The sequence below is a fragment of the Manihot esculenta genome, chromosome 9 (genome assembly GCF_001659605.2).
Source record: "Manihot esculenta cultivar AM560-2 chromosome 9, M.esculenta_v8, whole genome shotgun sequence".
NCBI classification, from domain to species: domain Eukaryota; kingdom Viridiplantae; phylum Streptophyta; class Magnoliopsida; order Malpighiales; family Euphorbiaceae; genus Manihot; species Manihot esculenta.
This window is the reverse complement of record NC_035169.2, coordinates 36,160,894-36,183,910: the sequence shown is the minus strand read 5'-3', so window position 1 is coordinate 36,183,910 and position 23,017 is coordinate 36,160,894. Positions and strand designations below refer to the sequence as shown.

Genomic DNA, 23,017 nt, shown 5'->3' with positions numbered 1-23,017 from the left:
CCCTATCAAGCTTTATCCATGATGACTTTGTGCACCTCTGCAACCACAAGCAGCATTACAACCTACTATGCAAAAGCCTATTCCCATGAAAATCGTATGCAATAAGTGGAATAAAAAAATGGAAAAAAAAAAAAAGAAAAAAAGAATGAGATTGGTGTATCCGCAACTCTGATGCTGGGTCCTGTTTCCACAGAGCTGCACCTGTACAAGCAATACAAGAAGTTCTAAACCAACGCTAGAATGGATCTGCAGTTTTAATGCCAGCCATCCTAATCCCATTCTGGAGGGATAACATCTGCCATTATCTTTTCCTGACCCGCCAAAGAATCAGGATTCAATATTTGCACATGGGATTGCTTGACATGCACAAACAATTTCAGGAAATGGTACTTGGTACACTAGACGCATAACAAACGGATGCGAGCAATAAATATGAACTTACTTTGTCGATGACCCTAAAATCTTTGGCTCTTCTGGAATCCATATAAAATGGTCTTTTCATTACGTCAGCTACAGTCTCTACAGGCTGAGGAATTAAACATAATTAAATATCGGCAAATGTTTCAATTGGCCCTTTTTTTCGTGATGAAAATCATCGTGCTCAAGGCATCTAGTGCGCTCAATGTGAAACATCTCATTCGATTTTAAAATTTTAATTTTTTTTTTTTCATATTTAGAAGTATTTTTTAAAGGAACAAAAACAAGTTTCGATTCTGTAACTACGAAGGTGCACACCACTAACTTTGGCACTCAAGCTCGAATATCTAGGCTTAAAATTTCGAGTTTAGTTCTGACAGTGGGACTTAAGTGGCTTTAAATGCTTCTTAATATAGGGAAACAAACACAAACACACGCACACGCACACGCAGATATTCTAAACACACCCACGACAACAAGCCAAACAAGTGACAACATATATAATCAAATCCAACACGCAATCTCGAGCACATCATCTTTGTTCAGCTGGAAGCAACTGGTTCGGATTGTGATCCCTTATCTCCAAACACCTTAGCAATTCTCTCGGTGGGCACTAAAGGCAAAAACGACGACACCCTAAATCCTTTCTCAGCTGTGCTACGAACAGTCTCATTGTATTTCTCAGAAAAATAAGCAGCAGTCGGTACAACTACATTTGCCGCTTGAGGAACGAGTGGCAGCTCATTGAGCTTGCGCCAGGCATTGGCCGCAAATTCCTCCGCTTTTGGTTCATACTTGGATTGGAGCTCCTTGACCGTGGGTTCATACTTTGTGTACACATTTTTTGCCAATCCAGAAGCAGTTTCAATCACACCAGTACGCTGAACTTCAGAAGCCACAGCAAGAGCAGCTCCGGGAGCCTCTCGAGCTACTGAATAAGCTTGAGCAGGCACCTGCTTGACTTTTTCAGGAACATAGCGATCTAGAGTAGTGACAGTTTCATCAACCTGCAACCATATAAAGAAACTTCCAATTTTCATTCGACAGTCCACTTTTTTTTTTTTAAATAAAAAAAGACAAAGGGAAAAAGAATAGAAGAGCCTTTCCTTGCGGTCTACAAACTTGAGAACCTCGTTGGAAACATCACGGGACTTATGATAAACAGGTCTAACCACGTTCTTAACGGTACCCGCAACAGTCTCGACACCGGGCTTGAATGGACCAGACTTGTCCTTGGCATAAACGTAGAGGTTTTTGAAGCTAGACCTGGCATAAATTGCACCCACTTGGACAAATCCCAAATACTTTAGCATCTCTTCCTCCTCATTAACCTAAATGAATCGATTCCACAGCAATCTTACTTTTTATGTTCAGAAAATAAACCAATATTTAATTATATTTCACAAAATCACCCCATAAAATTTAACATAATCAGGAATCATAGTGCAATTCAAAAACAAAAAAATCAGGAATCATAGTCAATACAATCAGCAGAGATCTACACTGCACTTGAGTCTTTGATTATTTTTTTCTCATTTAAATTCAAAAGGCTGTGAACCGGTCTATCTGGAACACTTATTTGGTTGCATCTACATGGTAATCACGGTTCTAATAATATAACCGTTCTAATAAACTATTATATCCTGATTGCTTATCGTTTAAAATTTTCTAAGGAACCAAACACCACTGGAAACAATTTAAATCATCGAATCAAACCCAAAAAATAGATTGAACGATTGAACTATAATTTCAATAAGGAAAACAGTATAAAATTAACGGGAAAAATAACCTTTCGAGAGAGCATGTACCATCTGTTGAACATCCACGTTTCCTTCAACTTCAGCCATTATCGAAAACTTTTTGCAGAAGTAGAAGATTAAAATTCAAAACGCAGTCCTTGAAGTTTGAAAAGATGGACTCAACTTTCCAATGATGCTGAGGAAGCATCAAATGCGTCCGGTTTAAAAACTACCACGAATCCTCCTTATTTATAGATGGAGAAGAGAGCCCGGATCTTGATGAGAATGGACGGCTGTGATGAAATGGTGTCTGAAAACGTGTTGCTTTATTACTGGTTTATTTTTGCTTGACGTTGGGGCTCATCCATTGACTCTTATGCGCTAAGTATATGGCGCCATGGTCTGAGGGAATGGAACATTCCAGAAGATCGGCTTCGCTTGTGGATTTTCATGGATTTTTCAGCAATTTTATTTTTTAAAAAAAGGGTTAGCCTTATTTTTCAAAATTAAATAAATTAAATTTAAAATTATATGTATATATATACACTATTAATTGCATTGAAAATCATATACTAAAATAAAAATAAGCGAAAAATTATTTAGCACCATTGCTATTCTTGCCATCAACACATATCCAATTAGAGAAAATATCAACACATGTTCAGGTGGGAATCGACAAAATAAAATACTATATGCAATGAGATAAATTTCACAATAGCACCCTTCCTGCACAATATCACCGCTAGTCATATCCAAATCAATTTGAAATTCAAGGTAGATTTATCCGTCAACAACTTAAAAATCATATAAAAAAAAAACAAAACAAAACAGAGTTTAAAGAATTATAAATCATTAAGTGTATTGGCACAATTTAAGATTATTGTTATTAACAGTTAAATTTCCTTCTAAATTATAAAAATAAAGACCAAATCGATAAAAAAGAGAATGAATTTTTCTCTTACTAATTAACCGTAAAAGACCCTCATGTAACAAGATTTAAATCGAAAAATGCTGAGATGAGTGCTATTCCCAAAAAAACCACGTTCTCTTCCTCACTCGGTACTCCAAAATCATATATCACCAACAAATTCAAATTTTAATAATTTTCCTTTTTTTAAAAGAATAAAATTGAATCAATTTTTTTCTAGGATTCATTCTGTAATATTGGCACTATTTTTAAGAATATAAGTTATGGATACAAATTGGAACATAATTAATTTTAATTTATTAATATTAAATTAGTTTTCGGATTATAACATATTTGATCTTAGTTAAAATTAATTAATAAAAAACTTAAAACTTAATCATTCTTTCTTTCTTAGAGTATTTGAGAATAAAAATATATAATATATAAATTAAATTAAATCAAATTAAATACATCTTTTGTGGTTTCTCTATTTAAATTTATTTTATTTGCCCATTCTATTTTTTTATCTGTAAATTATACTGAAATTTTTTAAATTAGAAGAGTTCATTTAAATTTCGATTAAAATGAAATAAATGAGTCACAATAGAAATTTCCTAAACCAAATCAATCTGGCCCCAATAAAATCTAGCAATGCGACCGTAGGTCCCAGAGGGAAGAAACCTCTCTGACCTTTATGTCTGGCTTTGGGTTTTAAGGAAAGCTTGGGACAGCAGCTAAGCTAAGAGCTGGGTGGAGGAAAAATTATAATTGAAATTAAAAGATTAATTAAAAAAATAAAATTGATGAAATTTGGATTAACTAAAATCGATTTTAAATCAGATCAAAATCAACTACCAGCCAAATCGCTAGCAAGGACTGAATACGTAACCTTTCCATAAACTCTGGACAATGGTTATCTTTCCAGCGGGAAAAGTTCATTCGAGTGACAAAAAGACCTATGCTACTTGACAGAAATTAAAAAGAAAAAATGTTAGAGAGAGAACAGTTCTCATTAGTACTTTTAACGAGTATTTCCTTTTTGCATAAATTTGGTGAGCTGGCTTTTGCTTTTGTTCTTCGTTTATATTGGAAAAAATATGAGGGTATGCCTTTTGCATTAAAATTGAAATTTACTTTTTTTCGTAAGTACCACGTTCAAAGTGCGCTTGAATTTTTTTTCTTTAAATATCATTTAACTTTTTAAGATTAGTAAAACATATTAAATTAATTTTATTGGAAATCTGGGAGCATGCCTTTCGCGTTAAAATTGAAATTTACTTTTTTATGAAAAAAAATATTATTTAACTTAAGATTATTAAAAACATATTAAATTCTATATAAAAATAAGAAAAAATTTTAATTTTATTTTACATTATAAATTTACATTACATATTTTATTAAATACTTTAACTTTAATTTCATCGTAATCTAACAAATATTTAAATTTAAAAAATATTACTTTTAAACTTTTAATTTAAAAACAAAATTTAAACACAGGTTTAAATTTATGAATTTAATTTAAATTGTGTTTAAAAAATATTTTTCATAAAATAAATAGAGTCTAAATATCTTTAAAATGAAAATAAATAGAAAAATGATGAAAATAAATTAATTAAATATTTTATTTTTATATCAATAAAAACATACATTCATAAAATAAAATAAATCACAACAGACCTTTCATAAATTAATCATAAGACACGCATTGTAAAAAAAAAAAAGAAAAAAACAAGAAGTAGGGAGAGAACAGTAACCATAACCTTTTACAAAGAAATTCAGATATAGTTATGGAAACAATATTTTCATCAATAGCACAAATTAACAATCACTAATTGAAAATAAATAAAAAATAAAAAAATGAAATCAACTCCTGCACCTTGTAATGGCACTGCAGCCACGGGTGTAGGGGTTGGCCTGAGCCCCTGGTTGGCAATTGTAGTAGGAGGCTCCTCTCCTAGAGCAGGGCACCGTGTTCCTCTGCATTGCTCCATAGCTGATGTAGTTGCTGGTTGCTAAAATTCGCCTGCTGATCTCCGAGTCCAACTCAAACTCCTCGCCGTCGATGGCCAAGCACTCTGCTATGGACCCTTTGCAGGATGATCTGATGGGTATCCATCCCAGGTGGTGCAGGTGTTCTCCACTTCCATGAACGGTGGATGATGTGCTCATCAAGATCGATATGAATAGGGCAGCGATACAAACCAAGAAAGAAGAAGCTAACAAGTTGGCCATTGACAAGTAATTAAAACCACAAAGAATCTCTCTTTTCCTTTGTTTCTTGAACTGATGGTTTCTGTCTTTCTTTCTCTCTTCTATTGTTCTGTTTAAGTTTAGCTTTGGTTTTTAGGATTCTTTATTCTTTTATTGCGGTGGAGACAACAACAGCTAAGCTTTTTTTTTTTTCTTTTAGGCTGGTTGGAGGCTTTTTGAAATTAAAACGACAGCACTGAATAATTCTAATTTAAAATTAAAATTAAAATTTTATTAATGTTGATTAAATTTTACCAATCAAAGTCAGTTAGTGTAGTTAGAGTTATAACTTTTTTTTTTTCTATCTTATTTTTAAATTGTACAAGACTTTGATTCATGAGTCTCACTTTTAAATTGACAGCTAGTCAGGTTACTTATAAGAAGTCCATAATCAATTATCAACTTTGAATTAGGTTTATTTACCAAAATGCGACTCGTTGAATTTATTTTTATATAAATTATTTTTTAAGACACATAAAATACAATCAGACAGGAATGCTTAATCCCGCTAAACCATGGTATACCCATCACAGATTACCCAGACGGTGTTTGCGCGTCCCTGGACTCAGCCTCGGCACTACCAAATCCAGCTGTCTCTTAAACAAATATTTTCTACGAATTTATTGTTTTTTTCATGTTCTGAAATAAACGCAAACAAGTCCACTTTACTCTAGTCTTCATCTTGTTCATCATTTTCAAATCATTATTTTTACCTTTTTTTATATTTTAATATAGTTATTCTTTATTGAAATTCAAGCTGACCATTGTTGTTGATTCATTTTAAAAAAAAAGTTTTTATTTTAAATTAAAAAGAATTAAAATTTTTAACCAATAGAATGAATAGGAAAATTAATTGAATTAAAATTTTTAAAAAATATTAATTTTTAAATAAAAAATAATACTGATTTCAATAATAATGAATAAATTAATAAAGTATATTTTTTTAATTAGAAATATATGTATCCATTGAAAAGCGAATATGGCTAAAAGATTAAGTACAGCTCTAGAAAAAACCAAACACAGATTAAGGTACAATAGTTCATTCAAATAAACAATAAATATAAACATAAACTCTTGATTCGATAGCACAACTTGATTCGGTATTGAACTTGACAAAATTTAATAAAAAGCGCCCTCCATCATCTCCAAACTTCTCATTATCGGTATCGATAAAAATTAAAATAGAATTACTACTAATTGCTACTCTTTTAGCAATAGTCAAACCATAAACAACAAATTATAAAATAAAATGAATATTACCATTAGCAAGTATTTCGAAGCAAGATCTGCCCATAAAAGGATGGATGGTAAAAGAATCATAAGAAAACACAAATAATGCTAGATTGAGTGCTAGTAGTGAACGTCGAACACTTAAGAAAGAGAAAAATGTAACTTTTACGATCGAATCTAAGTGTCACCATCAAAGCCAAGCGAGAACTATATGTAGATGAAGAAATGGAGATTGTATAGTCGATAAGATCTAGTCTTTGGATAAGACTTTAGGGTCAGTGACGAGCAAAAATGACTGCTTATAGACTCTAGAGCACCAGACTCTTCAAGAAAATACTATGATTGCCACTCCTCCAACTTTGTAAGAAAAAAAAAATAAAGTCAACAATCCAAAACACAGTAAATTTAATGAAAATTCTCACTATTAAGTACTAATCTACTTTAAAAATAACCAAACAATAATTATTTATTAAAAAAATCTCATTCAAAAGGAAGGAAGGTAATCCACTTTTGAAATAAGGGAGAGAGGCTCCTCCCAACCATCGGAACAGGGAGAGTCGCTGAATGACAAAAAAAATAAATATGAAGTCTAAAAAAGACAAAGTTCTCTTTCTAAAATGTTAGGGAGAGATTAGTGTTTATAGAATCTCAAATCATACTTGTTAAATTAGAGCTTATTCACTTTGTTTAATTTTAGTAACAAGATTAACTAGCAAAGTAAAGAAGAATTAGCTTTATTATTAAATCGTTCTTAGCATTAACAGATCTTATTTTTTAAAAACACATTAAATAGGGACATATTAATAAATTAAAGGATAAATTATCACTTTAAAAAGAAAATTTAATTTATAATTTAAAATAGACAAAAAAGGAAAGCAAGTCTATCATGTAGGATCAAGAAAGTGTATGAGTTTGTGTGATGCATGCAAATCTAATTAATGATAGCCAGGCCCAGAAACTTAAACGATCTCGAGTCCCGGCTAACTAAACATAGCCCAACAAAACAAATGCCCAAAGCCTACATGCGAGAGTGGTCTCTGTTAGTAATTTCATCACAAAAGGGCACGCAAGTAATTGGCATTAGGGTTAGGGTTTTGTCGCCGATATAAATTCCCAAAATGATTCATTTTTCCTAGTCTTTTGCCTTGAGCTTCTCGCAGCTGCAGTCTTCCTCATCAGGTGCTCTTTTTCATCCATTTTTCATGTATCGTTCATCTATACAACCGTAGGTTACCAGTTTAAACGTATTTTGATCATAAGGATTGATTGTTGAATTAGGTGATTTGAGCTAAGTGTTTTTCTGGGTAGCCAATCAATCATTCAAGATGCAGAACGAAGAGGGTCAGAATATGGATCTGTACATCCCCAGGAAATGGTAATATAAGCTTATATCAGTTTTATTTGAACACACTTGTTAGTTTTTCTTCGAAGTAGAAAATCTTAGCATTTTTTTGTGCTATGGCTTTGCAGCTCTGCCACAAATAGGCTCATCACCTCCAAGGATCATGCTTCTGTCCAGATTAACATTGGCCACTTGGATGCCAATGGCCACTACACTGGTCAATTTTCCACTTTTGCCCTCTGTGGTTTCGTCCGAGCTCAGGTTATTGTTCTTGCTTTATCTTTTCATCCTTACAAGAATTAATTTTGGTTTCGAGGTTTTTCGATTTTTTGTTTTGCTTTGCATTGCTACTCTAAGGTATAGCCTAGTTTCTGGATGTTGTTGTGTCATTATTGGTGAGCACTTTGGATAGATTTACTAGTTTAATTTTAACTATGACTACATTAATTTTGATGTCTGGAAAAGGATTGCTTGCATTATGCAAATAGATTGGGTCTTCTTAGAATGTCGGGTTCCAATCTATTTAGAGAAGGGTAGATTACATTGGTCAGTCATTGTGTATGAACAGTAGGTGTTTGTGCCTGACGAGATATCTCACTGGTGTAATTGTATTATGTGCCTGATATGCAGACTTTTGAATTACACTTGTTTATATTGATGAATAATTTGTCTTTTCATTGTATTTATTATGGTGATCCAACACTTAATTGTACTTGAGCTTGAGAAATCATGTTTTATAGTATAGGATATTTGGATTTGTTGCCATTTAAGTATTATGCTATGATCTGCACTGTTGTGCATGATACAATGTTTGGCACAGATCTAGCTTTTGATTGTCATGTTTTTGTTTTATCACTACCCTTTTGGATATTATGTTGGTTGCCACTGATATTGTTAATGTTGGTTTTATTTTATTTTATTTTATTTTATTTTTTTCTTATTAATGCAGTCATAGGCTTCAAGTTTCTAATCTTAGTTACTGGATTTTTGTGCTAAACTTGCATGCTGATCATGGGGATTTTGGTTGTGCAACATTACAGGGTGATGCCGACAGTGCTTTGGACAGGCTTTGGCAAAAGAAGAAGGCAGAGCTCCGCCAATAATTGCACTGGGAGGATGTTCTGTTTTCTTTCAAACGTTGTTAGTCCATGAAGAGTGACTGCAGTTACCTGGCTGTTCCGTTTTGTTTCTGTGGTTTTAGATTTGTTATCATGGAGTTAATATCTAGTACTGAGCTTGATTCTATGTTGAACCTTTTTTGGCATGATTTTATATAATATCGTGTTGCAGTTCTAAGTTTTGAAGATTTCAATCCATAAATAGAAGTGAAATATTTCAGCAAATGCCATTTGAAACTTTCGATTCACTAAGCATTTATTTCTTGTAAACAATTGATTATAACATTTGAAACTTGCTGTAGATTAAACAAAACGATGTAGTCTTAATAGATTTTTGAGAGGAATTTGCCAGAAGCATAGGTTATGATTGGATAGGTTTTCAGGAAAATAAACTAAGTTGTTACTCCATAACTCTTTCCTGCCCCTGTTTCTCGACTTGGTTATTTAAAATCAAGTCTCAGATGTATAGCAGAAATCACTAGTGCAATTGTCCATTTTCTTTCTTCTCTACCACCCACCAACTTCAATGATCATCATAATGAAAACCAAGTATGAACAATCAATGACGGGGAAGGATTAGCAATGGGAGCAAGCTCTTGGAAGGGTTAATCCGCGGCCCTCGTCCATGTCAACAGTACCATTAACCTTCCATTTAAAGCACTGGATCACGGTACTCAAGTTTGTCCGCAAGTATTTGCAGTGCCATTGTTTAGCAACGCGACCGTGTCACTGTCGCTGAAACTTAAAACGCATCTGCACCGACAATTTGCCTTGCATTGATAAAACCCATCAACAACTGCAGTCATGAGAACAAAACAAGAAATCAACAACAAACGTGGTGGCGAACGAGTTGCTTAATGAGGCATTGTTGGGAGACTGCAAAAAGATGCACTGTAATGCCCCTCGCAAGCTTCCCTACATCCATGTGATCATGCCATTGGAAGGAACGTTTGCGAAACTAGATGGTGAAATGGAACACTCAGCTCCCGCAAGACCTTGATAAGATGCTTGAGAAAGTCAAGGCCACCGACGAGCGACAATACTTCGGTGAAGACGATTATTAGTACAACGCTTTCTTGTTTCTGAAGAACAAGTGGAGTAACAGAATGAGAAAGGTAAAAGTCGATAGTTTTCAAGGACACCTGAGAATGAGGAGTAAGAAGGTTGAGAACGCTGTTATTGCATTTGCTGGTCGCTTCAAAATCAAGGGCATTGGCCCATTAAGCTCCATAATTTCACGTCCTTTTTAGAAAAATGGCGTTGTCATGTGTTGAATTATTATCTATCATTAGGGGTGTAAATGAGCCAAGCCGTTCGTGAGCTATTCGAGGTTCGATTCGATAAAAACTCGACCGAGTTCGACTCGATTTCTAAACGAGCCAAGCTCGAGCTTAATTTTTAGGCTCGTTTGGTAAACAAGCCAAACTTGAGCTCCATAGTATTCGGCTCGTTAAAGCTCGTGAACTCGACTCGTTTCTGAGTTCATGAGCAGGCTCGCGAATAGACTCGTGAATAGTCTCGTTAAGTAAACTGAAATTACTATTATAAGAGAAATAAACTAAACCCTGCATATACTTTCATGAGCCAAATCTGAATTTTTTAAAATTCATCTCTATATAGTTTAGTTACACTCTTAAACTTGCATATATTTAGATCACTAAGATTTAAAAACTCATTTTTATAAGTTTACATGCTAATTTGTAGATATACTTATTTATCTAAAATTATTTTAGTTTTAAACTTATTAGTTTTAAACTAAAACTCATTATACATTTAAATAAATTAAATTATTCGTGAACTATTTGAGACTCAGTTCGATAAAAACTCGACTCAGCTCGATAAAAACTCGACTCAGCTCGATAAAAGCTCGACTCGTCTAAGTTCGTTTGCTAAACGAGCCAAGCTTGAACTTCATAATACTCGGCTCGAATTCGATATGAGTAAAGCTCGAATTCGGCTCGAGCTCGAAAAAATTTTAACGAACCAAGCTTGAACTCTTCAAAACTCGGCTCGGCTCGGTTCGTTTACACCCCTATCTATCATTTGCTTTTTCATGCCTTGCCTGTCTCTTCACCTCCTGCATCTTTGAATTTGTTTACGTACACTTTATCTTCATTAAAATTCTATATCCTACTTATTCTGATGATGCTCGCATATGTACAAATAAGAAAAATGAAATTAATACAATTTTAAAAATAAAATACTAATTAATTAATTCATCTCAAAATTAAAATTAATTGGATAATATGTAAAAAAGAGAAGTGAAATAATTGATAGAAGTGAGATAGTTGATATTTAAAAACAAGGGGAGCTAATTGATAATTTACATAGTGTTAAAATGATCTCCATTAAAGATAAAAGTGTAATTTTAAAAAATATAAAAATTGGACATTTAAACAAAACTAATTCCAAAGAAAAAAAAAACACTTTGTAATATTAATTAAATGGGAGTGGTTAAACATTTCTCCCTTTATTTTTTTATTTCTCATTTTGAGAGTTTTTTTTTTAATTTTTAAATCAGTATCATTTTATAGTCCAATACTTCATTAAATATTTTCTTTTTCATTCTACTTTCAATAAGTGAAATATTATTTAAATTTATTTTATATGTATATGTATTTTAATTGAAAGATAATATTTTTCTGGAGAATTACTATTTAGTCCGGTAAATTTAATTAGGATTAAAATAATAATTAGAATAAATTAATAAGAATATTGTTTTATTAAAATGTCCTTTCTTTAATAAAATATTAAAAACCATACAATTTATTAATGTTATTATTGGAAAAAGAGTAAAAATTATTATATTAATTAATATTAATAAGGATATATTTAAAATTGTCTTTATAAAAATATCTTAATTTCATAAATGAAGACTTAAATTAAAAAAATTATCAAAAAATACATTTATTAAAAAAGGGAAGGAGTAGATTATAGAAATAATTTATTTGTTGTTTAAGGTTTTAAATACTTATAGCTGAATAATTGTAATTTTGGAATTATGAATATTAAATAATTATATTAAAAATAAGTACATTTTAGTCATTTACATATCAGTAACAACTTAGATAAACGTAAAGTAAATAACTAAAAGATTTAAAAAATAAAAAAAAAGTAATGTATGATTAAATTAATTTTATTAATTATATTCTATTTACATTTAATGATAAATATATTAAATTGAATTTTGAAAAAATTTTGGTATTTAATAAATATTAAAATTATAAAATGCAACTTAATAAACAAAATCTAAAATGATAAATGAAAAAATAAAAGTAGATTTTTTATTCTAAGAGAAAACAAATAAATCTTTTAGTTTTGGAATGTAGGCGTGTGCTTGGATCACTGTATTTGTGATGATTATAGTCATTATCTTCCTAATTAATTATAGCACCGCCAATCGTAATAATTGCCAATTTGTCATACCTCCTGATGAGATTGAGATTTGGGCTAATGAGATTGCAACATGTGGTTTAAGCCACATAATTTTGGGAGAGTAAAAGAACTGAATCTTGTGATGAAGGTAACAAATAATGGTAAATGAGAATAATAAAACTCAGTGATATGTTTGAAAGAGGTTAAAGTTGTGGATAAGTAAGAAGTATTTTTAGAAAAGAAAATGATTCACTTTTTTTGAACAGCAGGAGTATATATAATTATAGTTATATAGGGTATATCAATTATATATTTCTTTTCTGGTGGATTATATATTTTAAATAATTTATTAATAATAGACGGTTAATTTATTAATATTTAACCGATTCAAATCATACTATTTTTCATATATATTTTGTTAGAATCACAATAGTATACGCATTTAAAACATGATACAGAATTTGAGAGTTGGAAGTTAGATATTTGTCCAATAAAAATCTTGAAATCTGAAGTGTTAATATCGAATTAGGATCTCGAAAGATCTTACATATTAAAAGGTTGGTCATTATCAATATGTTAATTTGTATTTAATACTCCAAACACACGTCACTTGATTTTAAAACAGACTGCACTTCTATATTTTTTAAAATATAAATTTAATGTGTTTTTTTTTCATAATATTTAACGATTAAAATAAATAAAATAACTAATAAGTAGATATTTTAAAGATTTTTAAAATATTTTAATATATTATTCAAAATTGATAAACAACCGGTGAGTTTAAGATCAAAGTTATAATGTTTTCTAATAAAAATTTTTTCTGCCCTTCAAAATTTCAAATTTCTTTGACTACTTTCCACACCATTATTATTATTATTATTATTATTATTATTATTATTATTATTATTATTATTATCTAATCCATACCTAAATCTAATCCATATCTAAACCTATAAAATTTGTATGTTAGAAATTCATTTTCCAGTAATTGAGAAGGAAATGAAGGATTGGATACGAGAATACAAACAGCAAGTGACACGAACGGTTGGAGATGCAAACAGTGAGCAACAAACGATGCAAGTGGATAGAAATGAGAGAGGAGTGAGCGATGCAAGTGAATAGAAATGAGAGTAGTGAGAGGCACGAGTGATTTGGTAGAGATTAAATTTAATATTTCAGTACGTTGCTTTAATTTATTAATAAGATTTTATTAATTCGATTATTTTGAAGGAGGCTTACAAATTTAAGTAAATTAAAATTTAAAAATTAAAATATTAATTTTAAAAATAATAATTTAATATTTTTTTCTCTTATTAATGATATTTTGTATAAAAAAATTTATAATTTTGATGAAATCAGAAGTGATAGAAAGTAGAAGAATGAATCAGTTAATTGTTTATGAAAAAGTAATTCTCTCTAAAATAAATAGTTGTTAACATGTTATAACAAAAAAACAAACTACTCGAAATCATAAATCCAACTATATATATAAACCCACTAATTTTGCGTGTCTTGGTTAATATTATAAAAATTTTAAATTAAATTTTTAAAAATCCAGCAAGGCTATTCTTTAGTGGCTTGGGGAAGAAGATAAATAAAAGATTAAAGGAATCAAATTCCTTCCTGATAAATGGAAATTGCTAAGCAAATGATAAACAGAAATATGCAAATAAGACTCACAATTCAAATTTTAATGATTAATCCTACCATCAAAATTTACTATTTTCACTGTGCATAAACAAAAATCATTTTAATTTCATCCATGCAAATATTCCAACAAATAAAGAAATATGTTTTTTTAAAAATAAAAATCGTTGGATATTCAATTATCTGGCTTTTTTTTTTTAAAAAAAAGATGTTTTCAAAGTAATTAAAAATTTTCAATAATGGTTTCACAAGTCTATCATTTCTCAATTTGGGAATATAAATTTAAATTAATTGAGTCAATTAATTTTAAATAATATATGGGTTTAAAATTCAATATGTTTAAAATAATAAATACCCAATAGTTTTTTTTAATTAATATAATCTATTTTTCAAATTCCAATATATTGGCATTACAAAATTTTTTTTTTTATAATCATATAATTTTAATTTGATGCCATGATTACTTTTAAAGAAAAAAAAATGTTTTTGTTAAAAAAGCCAGTATATATATATATATATATCAATCAAGAATAAGAATAAAAACCATGAGATTCTTTTATGAAGCTTGGAATGTCAAAAATTACCTTATAGTGGCCAAGGGAATAAAAATCAAAAGAAGAACTTTCTAGATATTGAAAGCCATATCTAGAGGAAGGCATTGGTGGATTTTTAATTTTTTTTTTCTCTAATTTTGATCAAAGGTATGGCCATAATGGAGAAAAATAAATAAATAATAAGATGGGTCCATATTCTTTTCAACATTAAACTATGAAAATGAATAATATAAAATGGTAATTTGTAGAGCCACCAAATAATAATTCTTAATTTATTTAAATGTAATAAATATATATTAAAAAAAAGAGTAAAATGATTTTCCTCTTACATAAGCCCTAATAGAAGGCTTATGGATTATTATATAACAGCTACCCAAGGGAATGGAATGGTAATGCCTTAGACTATAATCTTCATAAGAAGAACAAAATCCATCAATTTAAAATTTTGAGAAATATTAATTATAATCACTTTATAACAACGGCTCAATTATTCTATTAGTTAAAATATATTTATCATAAGAAATTAATTTCACTAGAACTAAATTATTCTAAACCAAATCAGATCTTAGTATATTTTATAAAAAAAGCTTTATATTATTTATATATTTTATTTTATAATATTTTAAGGTTTTAGATAAATTATTTGATAAAAATATATTAAATTGACATAAAATGTGATGCTACATACAAAATTAAACTGCTTATATATTTTTTGTTTTTATATAACAGAAGAAGTTTACTAATTTAATATATATTGTGTAAGTAATTATTTAAAATATCATTATAAATAAATTGAATGATAAAAATATTGGAATTTCCAAAATAAATAAATTAATTATAAATATACCATTTAAGTGTAGAATATCTCACTAGTTCATAATATTTTCTATGTAGTATTGTTAGTGTGTATTTATTACTTATTTTTTTATTTCATTGAAAAATAAATCAAAAGTCTTTTATTTCATTAATAGGAATGAACAAAACAACATAATGTTTTAATCAAAAAATAAAATTAGACTCTGACCATCTCTTATAGGGTTTGAACTGCTCGTAAATTGCCAAACATAAGATAATTCCAATTAATACAACTCATCGTGATCTCCAGGATCCGCCGCTGTTCTATTTTTTGATATGTTATCGGAAGCACATGAAGCATGATCAATAATGGGCTTTTCCCACTAGTCTTCCTAATTTCCTGGCTTATTCGTCTTCTTTTAGGGTCCACAACGATAACACCATCTTCCGAAACCCTAGAAAGTTCCTATTTGAATTCAAATTATCTCCATGGATCCCGCCCTGATCATGTTTATTATTGTACACTGGATTTTGTGGTGTATACTTCCCACCAGTGAAATTACTAAAAGTGTTACCTAATGAAGTTTCACCATTATTTTCTCCACCTTCTCCCTTCTCCCTTCAACTATCTACTACCATGGCTTTGCGGACCTTGATAATTTGCATGATTCAGGACCATTTCAGGATCATATTGTTCATAAGACCATTTCTAAATTTCAGAAGTTCACGACAAAATCTCTACGTATAGTAAAAGAAGCCACAAAAGAAATGAAAATTGAGAGCCCATTCATAAACAAAACGAACATTGAACCATGCACCATCACTTTTACGCATTCTCAGAGTCTTATGAATAACTTGGACAGATCATGCTTATAGCGGAGTCAAACATAAGATTTTCGGGGTCCAATAAAATTATCTGAATCTGACTCCAAGAATACACCCAATTCATTACCTTTGTTGGTAACCACACGATCAGAGAGGAAAATCCTTATTGTAGTCCATGCACCTGGATCCAAAAAGGAACATGTGTGAGGGGGACTTCAGCCGGTTGAGAGAAACCCTCCATTTTTTTCAAGCATAAGGAGATGGTTGTTAAAGGTACACATACACATAGTTAAAACCCTTTTCAAATCAACAGAATGAAAAAGTTGAGACGCATATATATGACCCTCTTCTTGTCGAACATAAATATGCTCAAATGGTTGCCATAGAGCTGCAAAAATGTGTTCCATGGCATTGAAATTTATAAACCTATTAGTGAGAAAGTGCCCCACAAGACATAACGAGAGATCTTCAGATCCAATCAAACCGTCATCAACTCAAAAATTAAGCCTTCATCATTATTCGTCTCACCATCGACGGATAAACTGGCCATCTCTACTGAAATAGCATCCTCGTCAATCGCTATAATAAAAACCTTAAAAAGTGAACAAAAAAAGCCTAGAAAACCTTGTGAGAGAGAGAGAGAACGAAAACTCTCAAGCAAGAGACCATAAATACATAGTATTTAATTAGCAAAATAACTATTTAGTATATATAATTTAGTGAAATGATTCAATTAATTTTTTTACTTGAAAAAATATTTTAATTATTTTTTAAAAAATTAAATATTTTGATTTTGAAAGATAATTTTAATGGGCAATACTATTAAAATACTGTTAATCAATAGATTTGAGTTGAAAATTTTTAAATATAAAATTTATTTATTTGAGATAAAGCATTTTATTTTTTTTAATAGATACAAACTAAATATAAATTAATTTATCCAGTTAAACTAAAATTAAAAGAAAGATTTTGTATTAACAGCTGAACATTACATGGCTAGGCTAGTATTCATATAAGCTTCTGAAACCAACCATAGAAAAAGAGTGAAAAAGACACCAAATGAAAGCTAAATCAGCTACCTCAGTTGCCCCTCTTATTTATTTATTTATAATTTTACCAATCATATATCTACATACAATACAAAAATTTTACCCCATACTCCATACAAATACAAGAAGTATAAGCTTCAATTTGATTGATATCATCACGTAGCATGCCTCTTCTCAAATTTTCACATAATTGAGCATGCATTTGGATTTTCATCGCTAAAAATCTCAAATGAATCGGACGGCGGTGATATATCTGAGTCCACATCTGACGGTGGAGGTTCGCTCACTGTCCCCGGATGCATGTACGCGTATGAGATTGATGCACCGTAGCTGGTGCTGGGTTGCGCTGCGTTGTAATGCACTGAGTACACTGGAGGAGGTGCATAGTAATGTGGTGGGTATTGGTACACGTGGTGATGTGGAGGGCTTTGATTGGTTGGACATTGAACGGGGCCTTGACTATGACCTTGACTAGGTGATCCGGTGCCTGCTGGTGCATCACCACAATGTTCACCCTCATCAACATTGTTGTTATTCCCCTTATGCCCCTTCTTTTTCTTCTTTTTACCTCCGCTACCACCACAGCCACTGCCACTTTTCTCCGCACCACCCTCATTTTCGCTGACGCCTTTTTTGTCAGTCACCGGTGGCTGGCTATCGAGCGGTGAGGACACAGGTTGTTTCACCTCAACGTTCACCTCCTTCATTTGTTCACCAGCGGCGGTTTTACTGGCTGCGGCGCCTTCGCCAGGTTTGCCAACGTTAATAATCTCTGGGTTTTTAAGGGGGCTTCCATATTCAGGGGGCTTAGAAGGGTCTTGAATTTGTACTACTTCAGTTTTCACAGTTTCAGTCTCTTTTTCAACTCCTTCATCACTGCTTTCTGGGTCACTTTGTTTCTCTTTCTCTTTTTCTTTCTCCTTTTTATTCTTTGATTTCCTTTTCTTTTTCTCTTTCTGGTCAGCTTTTTCAGGCCATAGCTCTGCATGCTTCCCTGCCTTCACCAGCTTCTTGATCAAAGTCTCTGCATCTACATTTCCCAGTACTGTGACCTTTTGTTGTCTTAAATCAATTTCTGTGGTGTAAACACCTGCAAATAATAAACAAACTCAGCAAGAGTATAAAGAAAATCTCGTATAATATCAACCAAGTCCTTCATCAATGGCAAGGAACTTTGAAATCCAGTAAAATGACCAAAACCCAGATGGGGATTAAAGAAATCGATCAACAAGCATGAGATTTGCTCCTGGCTGCGACAAAACTTTGGATGTAGAGAAACCCCATAAGAGAGTTCGGTGATTACCGTCGATGTTTGTTAGGATCTTCTTGACTTTCCTTTTGCATCCTTCACAATGAACGGAAACTTTCAAGACAAATGTCTGCGAGACACAGAAATAAAATGAGGTAAGAAACATATAAAGAATTGTCCAGAAAGATTAATATATGATCATGCTAATAAATTGAATTACCTTGTACTTGAGAGGTGGTTCTGGGTTTGCTTCCACTACTACTTTATTAGGTTCTTGTTTGGGTTCAGTAGTCTTCCCTTCTGCTGCCATTAGGAGAGGAGGTGAATAAGAAGGGAAAGAGAAGATGCAGGAACGCTTAAGAAGAAGGGAAACGTTAAGTGAGAAGTAGAAGGGCTTGAAGAGGGAGGAAAGGAAAAGGTGGAACCCAGAGGTTGGCGTTTGATAGGGTGGAAATTGTAAATCAGCATTGATGGATTGGCTACTGATATAAAATCTTTATAAAAAAATTGGCTTTTTGTTTTTAATTTCCTTTTGGTGGGTGCCTATCAATTTGGCATTTGATGCCTTCTATATATATATATATATATGAATAATTAATTTGGTGTAAATATGGTATTATTTTATTATAAAATTTAAAGCTAAAAAGGGGGACTTCAAATACTGGTTCTTAGTTAACAGCCAGTACAGGAATACAGTGGACCAGATACTTTTTGCTTAAAGCTTTTTAGCTAGAGAAAGTAAGATTACATTGGATTTTTATTTTAACAATTGCAAATTAGAGATTTATGTTTCTTTTCAATTTAATTATGTATATGCATATTGTGTTTGGAGGTTAGAATTTTCACATCATTGTGCTGAACAAAATTTTTCAAAAAAAAAAAAATCCCATTTTTTAAAATCAAATAAACTAAAGTTTATAAATTTTAAATTTTAATTATTAAATAATTGATTTAAATTATAAATTCAATTCAAATAGAAATTTACTCCAAGCTAGTAGAAAAGTAGAAGTAGCTCGGGGAGAAGGAAAAAGGAAAAGAAAATTCCACTAATATGAAGCAAACTACTTTCTGTTATAAACTGCTTTCGATCGATCATATAAAAAGACAGGAATACAATTGGAAAAGAATGTGGGCCCAGCTACACAAGTCCTTCTTAATTAAGTTTCATGGCTCAATCAGCTGAACAGTGAACATTGCTTCACAAGGAGGGACGGAGCTACGGTGGGCTAGGCGATGGACATGGACTCTCCTGAAAAATTATAAATTATTTAAAAATATTTAAGTAGTTTTATATATAACTAAAAAAAATTATTATTTAATTTTTATATATTTAAAAAAATTTTAATTAATCTTTATTTTAAAATTATTTGATTAAAATATTTTTTATTTTATAAAATTAAAATTTTTTATTTTTTATTAAATAAATTTTTATTCGTCTTTAATATTATTTAACTCATTTAATTTTAATTAATTATTTTATTTTATTCTCCCTATTTTTAATTTTTCTAATCTAAAAAATCTATTTTTTATTTTTAAAATTTCAACTCCAATATATAAATTTTTTAAAAAAATTATTTATTCATTGCATAATTTAATTTTATATGCTATTTTTATTATTAAAAAGTAATTATCTCATTTAATTAGTTTTTAGTTTATTTATATAATTAAAATTATTTGTTAAGTTATCTAAATTTAGAAAAATAAATTTTAAATTTTTATAAATAAAAGTATTTTATGATTAATGTTTTATTAATTAATGAGTTTTATGAACAATTTAAATTTAGAAATAATTTAATTTTAAAAATATCAATTTAATGGGTAATAAGTTACATAATTTAAATTTAAAAATACTTAAATATAAACAAGTATTATTTTTTATAGATAATAGATTAAATTATTTAAATTTAGAAAAATAAAATGAAAATATTATTTTTATAACTAATGTATTAGATAATTTAATTTTAAAAAATAATATTTATAATAAATATTATATTAAATTATTATGTTACGATATATCATATTCATAATAGAAATATTTTTTTTATAATAAATATTATTAAAAGTGAATTTCATAATAGAATGAGAGATAAGTTTTTTATAAATTTATTGTTGACTTATATATAAATATTAAAAATAAAGTTGTTATTAATATATTTTAATTAATAAAAAAATTAAATAAATTGTAATTTAATTATAATATTTTATTATTTTTTATAAATACTTTGAATATATATTTTATTTTTATTGATATTCATTAAATTCGAACAGTCTGAATAAATTTTCTGGATCCGTCGTTCATGAGTCGTTGTTAATGGTGCAGTGTTGTGGTCTCATATCGAAGTTTAATCTGCAAGGGCTTGCTTTTTTGGATTAGAGCATGCATCTTTCTTGGTCTCTTTCCTTTTCTTTTTTCTTTTACAGGTTGGTTGAGTTTTTTTGGGTACAGAAGTGGAACTCCAACTGCTTGATGCATGTCTCCTTAGAATTTTGATATGAAAGGTTTAGGCGTTTTTAAAGTTGGATGGAGCCAAGCCTTTGCCGGTAATGATAGGCCTTTACTTTTTCAGTGGTATGTTACCCTAAGAGACATTAGTGGTGCTCTTTTTGAATACACCCAATTTTCTAATTATGGCTTGTTATATAATAGAGCTCTGCCTTACCGCCTGTGCGCTATCTCTTGAATCCTTTTTCAGACTCTTTTTCATGGTGCTGCTCCTCCTTACTTCGCTGCTTTTGACTGATCCACGTCTTGAGATTATCGTACAGAGGCTTAGTAGTAGATTTTATCATGTGTGAGTTTCTCTTGTACTGTTTTTTATTTTTATTTTTTATCATTTGGGTCAGTGTAGAGAGTTTATTTTTTTAAAGTCCATAAACTTCTTCTTATTAAATTCTCTTATTCATCTTGGGTATAACTATATTTTTGGATCTGCCCTCCAATTTTATTTTGTTCTTGACTTAGCTCAAGCTATATACTGAAATATTTTAAGTTTGACAAAAAAAATAAAAATTATTTTCACAATATATTTTCTCCGGTTAAAAAAAATGGGTATGAGTTTGTTCTTTTATCAACGGCGACCCATTTCCTCAATGTAATCCTACATCGTCTGGGTCCATCTCTTCCATGATTAGAGCAACACTGTCCTCAGTTCTTTTTGCTTCATTTTTTTAAAAAAAAAAAAGTAGAAACAAGAAACAAACCTTGTAAGTCTATATTGCAGTTTGCTAAGGTTTTTAATTCGATTTTTCTTGATTTAAGATTTAACAATCGAATTAATCAAAAAAATTTTATTAATATATTGATTTAATTTATTAATATGGTAATTATAATTACTATTTTAAATATAAATCTTACTATGGCCCATTACATTCATATTTGTATGGAACTACCTTTATTTTGTTTGGCTTTATATGATTCTTCCCTACCAATTTCCAAAATGGAATGAATTAATGTTATGGAAATAAACCCAAAATCCTTTTCATGATTGACTTATCAAAACAACGGCTAATTATAATGCTGTTGATGTAGTTGGTTAATCTTGGACCACTCCTAGTTTCTTTTTTTCTCCTTTTCTGTTGTTTTGCTGAAACAGCACAGCCATGGTGCTAATTGCTTCCTGAAAGGGTTCTCAAATCAATTCTACTCCTACCAAACTGCACATTGTGATGCCAAAAAGGGGCCGAATAGACTATTTTCTCGCATCTGAAAATGGAAAATTTATCTATAAATGTCTCGTATATGTATATCTGATCAATAAAAAATTAATATTATTAAAATTTAAAATAAAGTGAGGGTATATATTTAAAAAAATTATTTGTGATTGACTGAAAGATACCAGTGGTAATCTAGTAGCAAATTAGCAATCACTCAATTTCACATAGTTCATCATTTAAGATTGTTCTCCCTCATGTATGTTGTTTTTTTGTGTCTCAATTGGAGGGTCACATACACATGAGTGATGGACCATTTCTCTCCTCTCATCTCTTTTTCACAATTCAATAATAGGGGTTGGAGAAGACTTCAACCAAGACCTCTTTTGATGGGTAGGCAAGTCCAACAAGAGTGGGACCCTTTATAGAAGCTTATAGAAACTTTTCCTTTGTCTGATTCTTGATGGATTAGCTGCTATTATCTCAAAAACTGAGCAAAATTTGTAAGTTACATGATGGATGTAATGGAACAGCAAAACGAAAAGAATCAACAAGGGAGCTTTTTCTCTAACAAAGAGCATATCCAGAAAGTAACAAATACATAAGAAAGGGAATCAAGAAATGAAAATAGTGGACAACATCTTAAAGACAAATTGTTCTTCACATTAACAGTGCTTTACAGGAGAATTTATGGAGGTGAAAAGAGATAAAAGATTGTGTTGAAACAAACGCACACTATTATCCACAAACACACTCGTCAATTGCAATATTAGAGAAAAAAAAATAGACTAAACATAATAAATCTAAGATGGTTAGACCGTAAAATCTATGTATACGGAAAAAGCAGAGCTAAAATTCCACTAGGATGA

General features: G+C 30.4%; 4 protein-coding genes across 8 annotated transcripts; 1 reads left to right on the top strand and 3 right to left on the bottom strand.

The window, feature by feature from the left end:
* Positions 1-742: 742 nt before the first annotated feature.
* LOC110622006 (REF/SRPP-like protein At3g05500) lies at positions 743-2,391 on the bottom strand. 2 transcript variants are annotated; one of them, XM_021766341.2, is made up of 3 exons: positions 2,207-2,391; positions 1,524-1,748; positions 743-1,424 (listed from the first exon to the last, which is right to left on the bottom strand). In XM_021766341.2, exons 1-3 carry the CDS (start codon positions 2,237-2,239, stop codon positions 960-962), a joined length of 723 nt encoding a protein of 240 aa, XP_021622033.1. In that variant the 5' UTR covers positions 2,240-2,391; the 3' UTR covers positions 743-959. The 2 variants fall into 2 exon arrangements, with proteins under 2 accessions (XP_021622033.1, XP_021622032.1); XM_021766340.2 differs by having other exon boundaries at positions 2,226-2,386.
* A 2,280-nt stretch (positions 2,392-4,671) lies between these two features.
* LOC122724675 (protein RALF-like 33) lies at positions 4,672-5,441 on the bottom strand. The gene has a single exon (XM_043960382.1). The coding sequence runs from the start codon at positions 5,293-5,295 to the stop codon at positions 4,927-4,929; it is 369 nt and encodes a 122-aa protein (XP_043816317.1). The 5' UTR covers positions 5,296-5,441; the 3' UTR covers positions 4,672-4,926.
* A 2,126-nt stretch (positions 5,442-7,567) lies between these two features.
* Positions 7,568-9,189, top strand: LOC110622022 (40S ribosomal protein S21-2). 4 transcript variants are annotated; one of them, XM_021766360.2, is made up of 4 exons: positions 7,568-7,722; positions 7,822-7,918; positions 8,014-8,146; positions 8,926-9,189. In XM_021766360.2, the coding sequence occupies exons 2-4, from the start codon at positions 7,869-7,871 to the stop codon at positions 8,986-8,988; spliced, it is 246 nt and encodes an 81-aa protein (XP_021622052.1). In that variant the 5' UTR covers positions 7,568-7,722; positions 7,822-7,868; the 3' UTR covers positions 8,989-9,189. The 4 variants fall into 4 exon arrangements, with proteins under 4 accessions (XP_021622052.1, XP_021622054.1, XP_021622053.1 ...); XM_021766362.2 differs by having other exon boundaries at positions 7,641-7,722; positions 7,852-7,918; XM_021766361.2 differs by having other exon boundaries at positions 7,695-7,722; positions 7,804-7,918.
* An 8,070-nt stretch (positions 9,190-17,259) lies between these two features.
* Positions 17,260-19,037, bottom strand: LOC110622407 (heavy metal-associated isoprenylated plant protein 35). The gene is made up of 3 exons (XM_021766898.2): positions 18,718-19,037; positions 18,552-18,627; positions 17,260-18,338 (listed from the first exon to the last, which is right to left on the bottom strand). The coding sequence occupies exons 1-3, from the start codon at positions 18,805-18,807 to the stop codon at positions 17,431-17,433; spliced, it is 1,074 nt and encodes a 357-aa protein (XP_021622590.1). The 5' UTR covers positions 18,808-19,037; the 3' UTR covers positions 17,260-17,430.
* Positions 19,038-23,017: the final 3,980 nt, after the last annotated feature.

Excerpts from the sequence above, each read along its gene's own strand:
- LOC110622407 (XM_021766898.2), bottom strand. The coding sequence starts at position 18,807 with ATGGCAGCAGAAGGGAAGACTACTGAACCCAAACAAGAACCTAATAAA. Across the intron at positions 18,628-18,717 it reads AACCACCTCTCAAGTACAAG|ACATTTGTCTTGAAAGTTTC; the intron begins GTAATTCAATTT and ends TGTGTCTCGCAG. Across the intron at positions 18,339-18,551 it reads GATCCTAACAAACATCGACG|GTGTTTACACCACAGAAATT; the intron begins GTAATCACCGAA and ends TATTATTTGCAG.
- LOC110622022 (XM_021766360.2), top strand. The coding sequence starts at position 7,869 with ATGCAGAACGAAGAGGGTCAGAATATGGATCTGTACATCCCCAGGAAA. Across the intron at positions 7,919-8,013 it reads CTGTACATCCCCAGGAAATG|CTCTGCCACAAATAGGCTCA; the intron begins GTAATATAAGCT and ends ATGGCTTTGCAG. Across the intron at positions 8,147-8,925 it reads GTGGTTTCGTCCGAGCTCAG|GGTGATGCCGACAGTGCTTT; the intron begins GTTATTGTTCTT and ends GCAACATTACAG.
- LOC110622006 (XM_021766340.2), bottom strand. The coding sequence starts at position 2,264 with ATGGCTGAAGTTGAAGGAAACGTGGATGTTCAACAGATG. Across the intron at positions 1,749-2,225 it reads ACGTGGATGTTCAACAGATG|GTTAATGAGGAGGAAGAGAT; the intron begins GTACATGCTCTC and ends CGATTCATTTAG. Across the intron at positions 1,425-1,523 it reads TCAAGTTTGTAGACCGCAAG|GTTGATGAAACTGTCACTAC; the intron begins GAAAGGCTCTTC and ends ATATGGTTGCAG.
- LOC122724675 (XM_043960382.1), bottom strand. The coding sequence starts at position 5,295 with ATGGCCAACTTGTTAGCTTCTTCTTTCTTGGTTTGTATCGCTGCCCTA.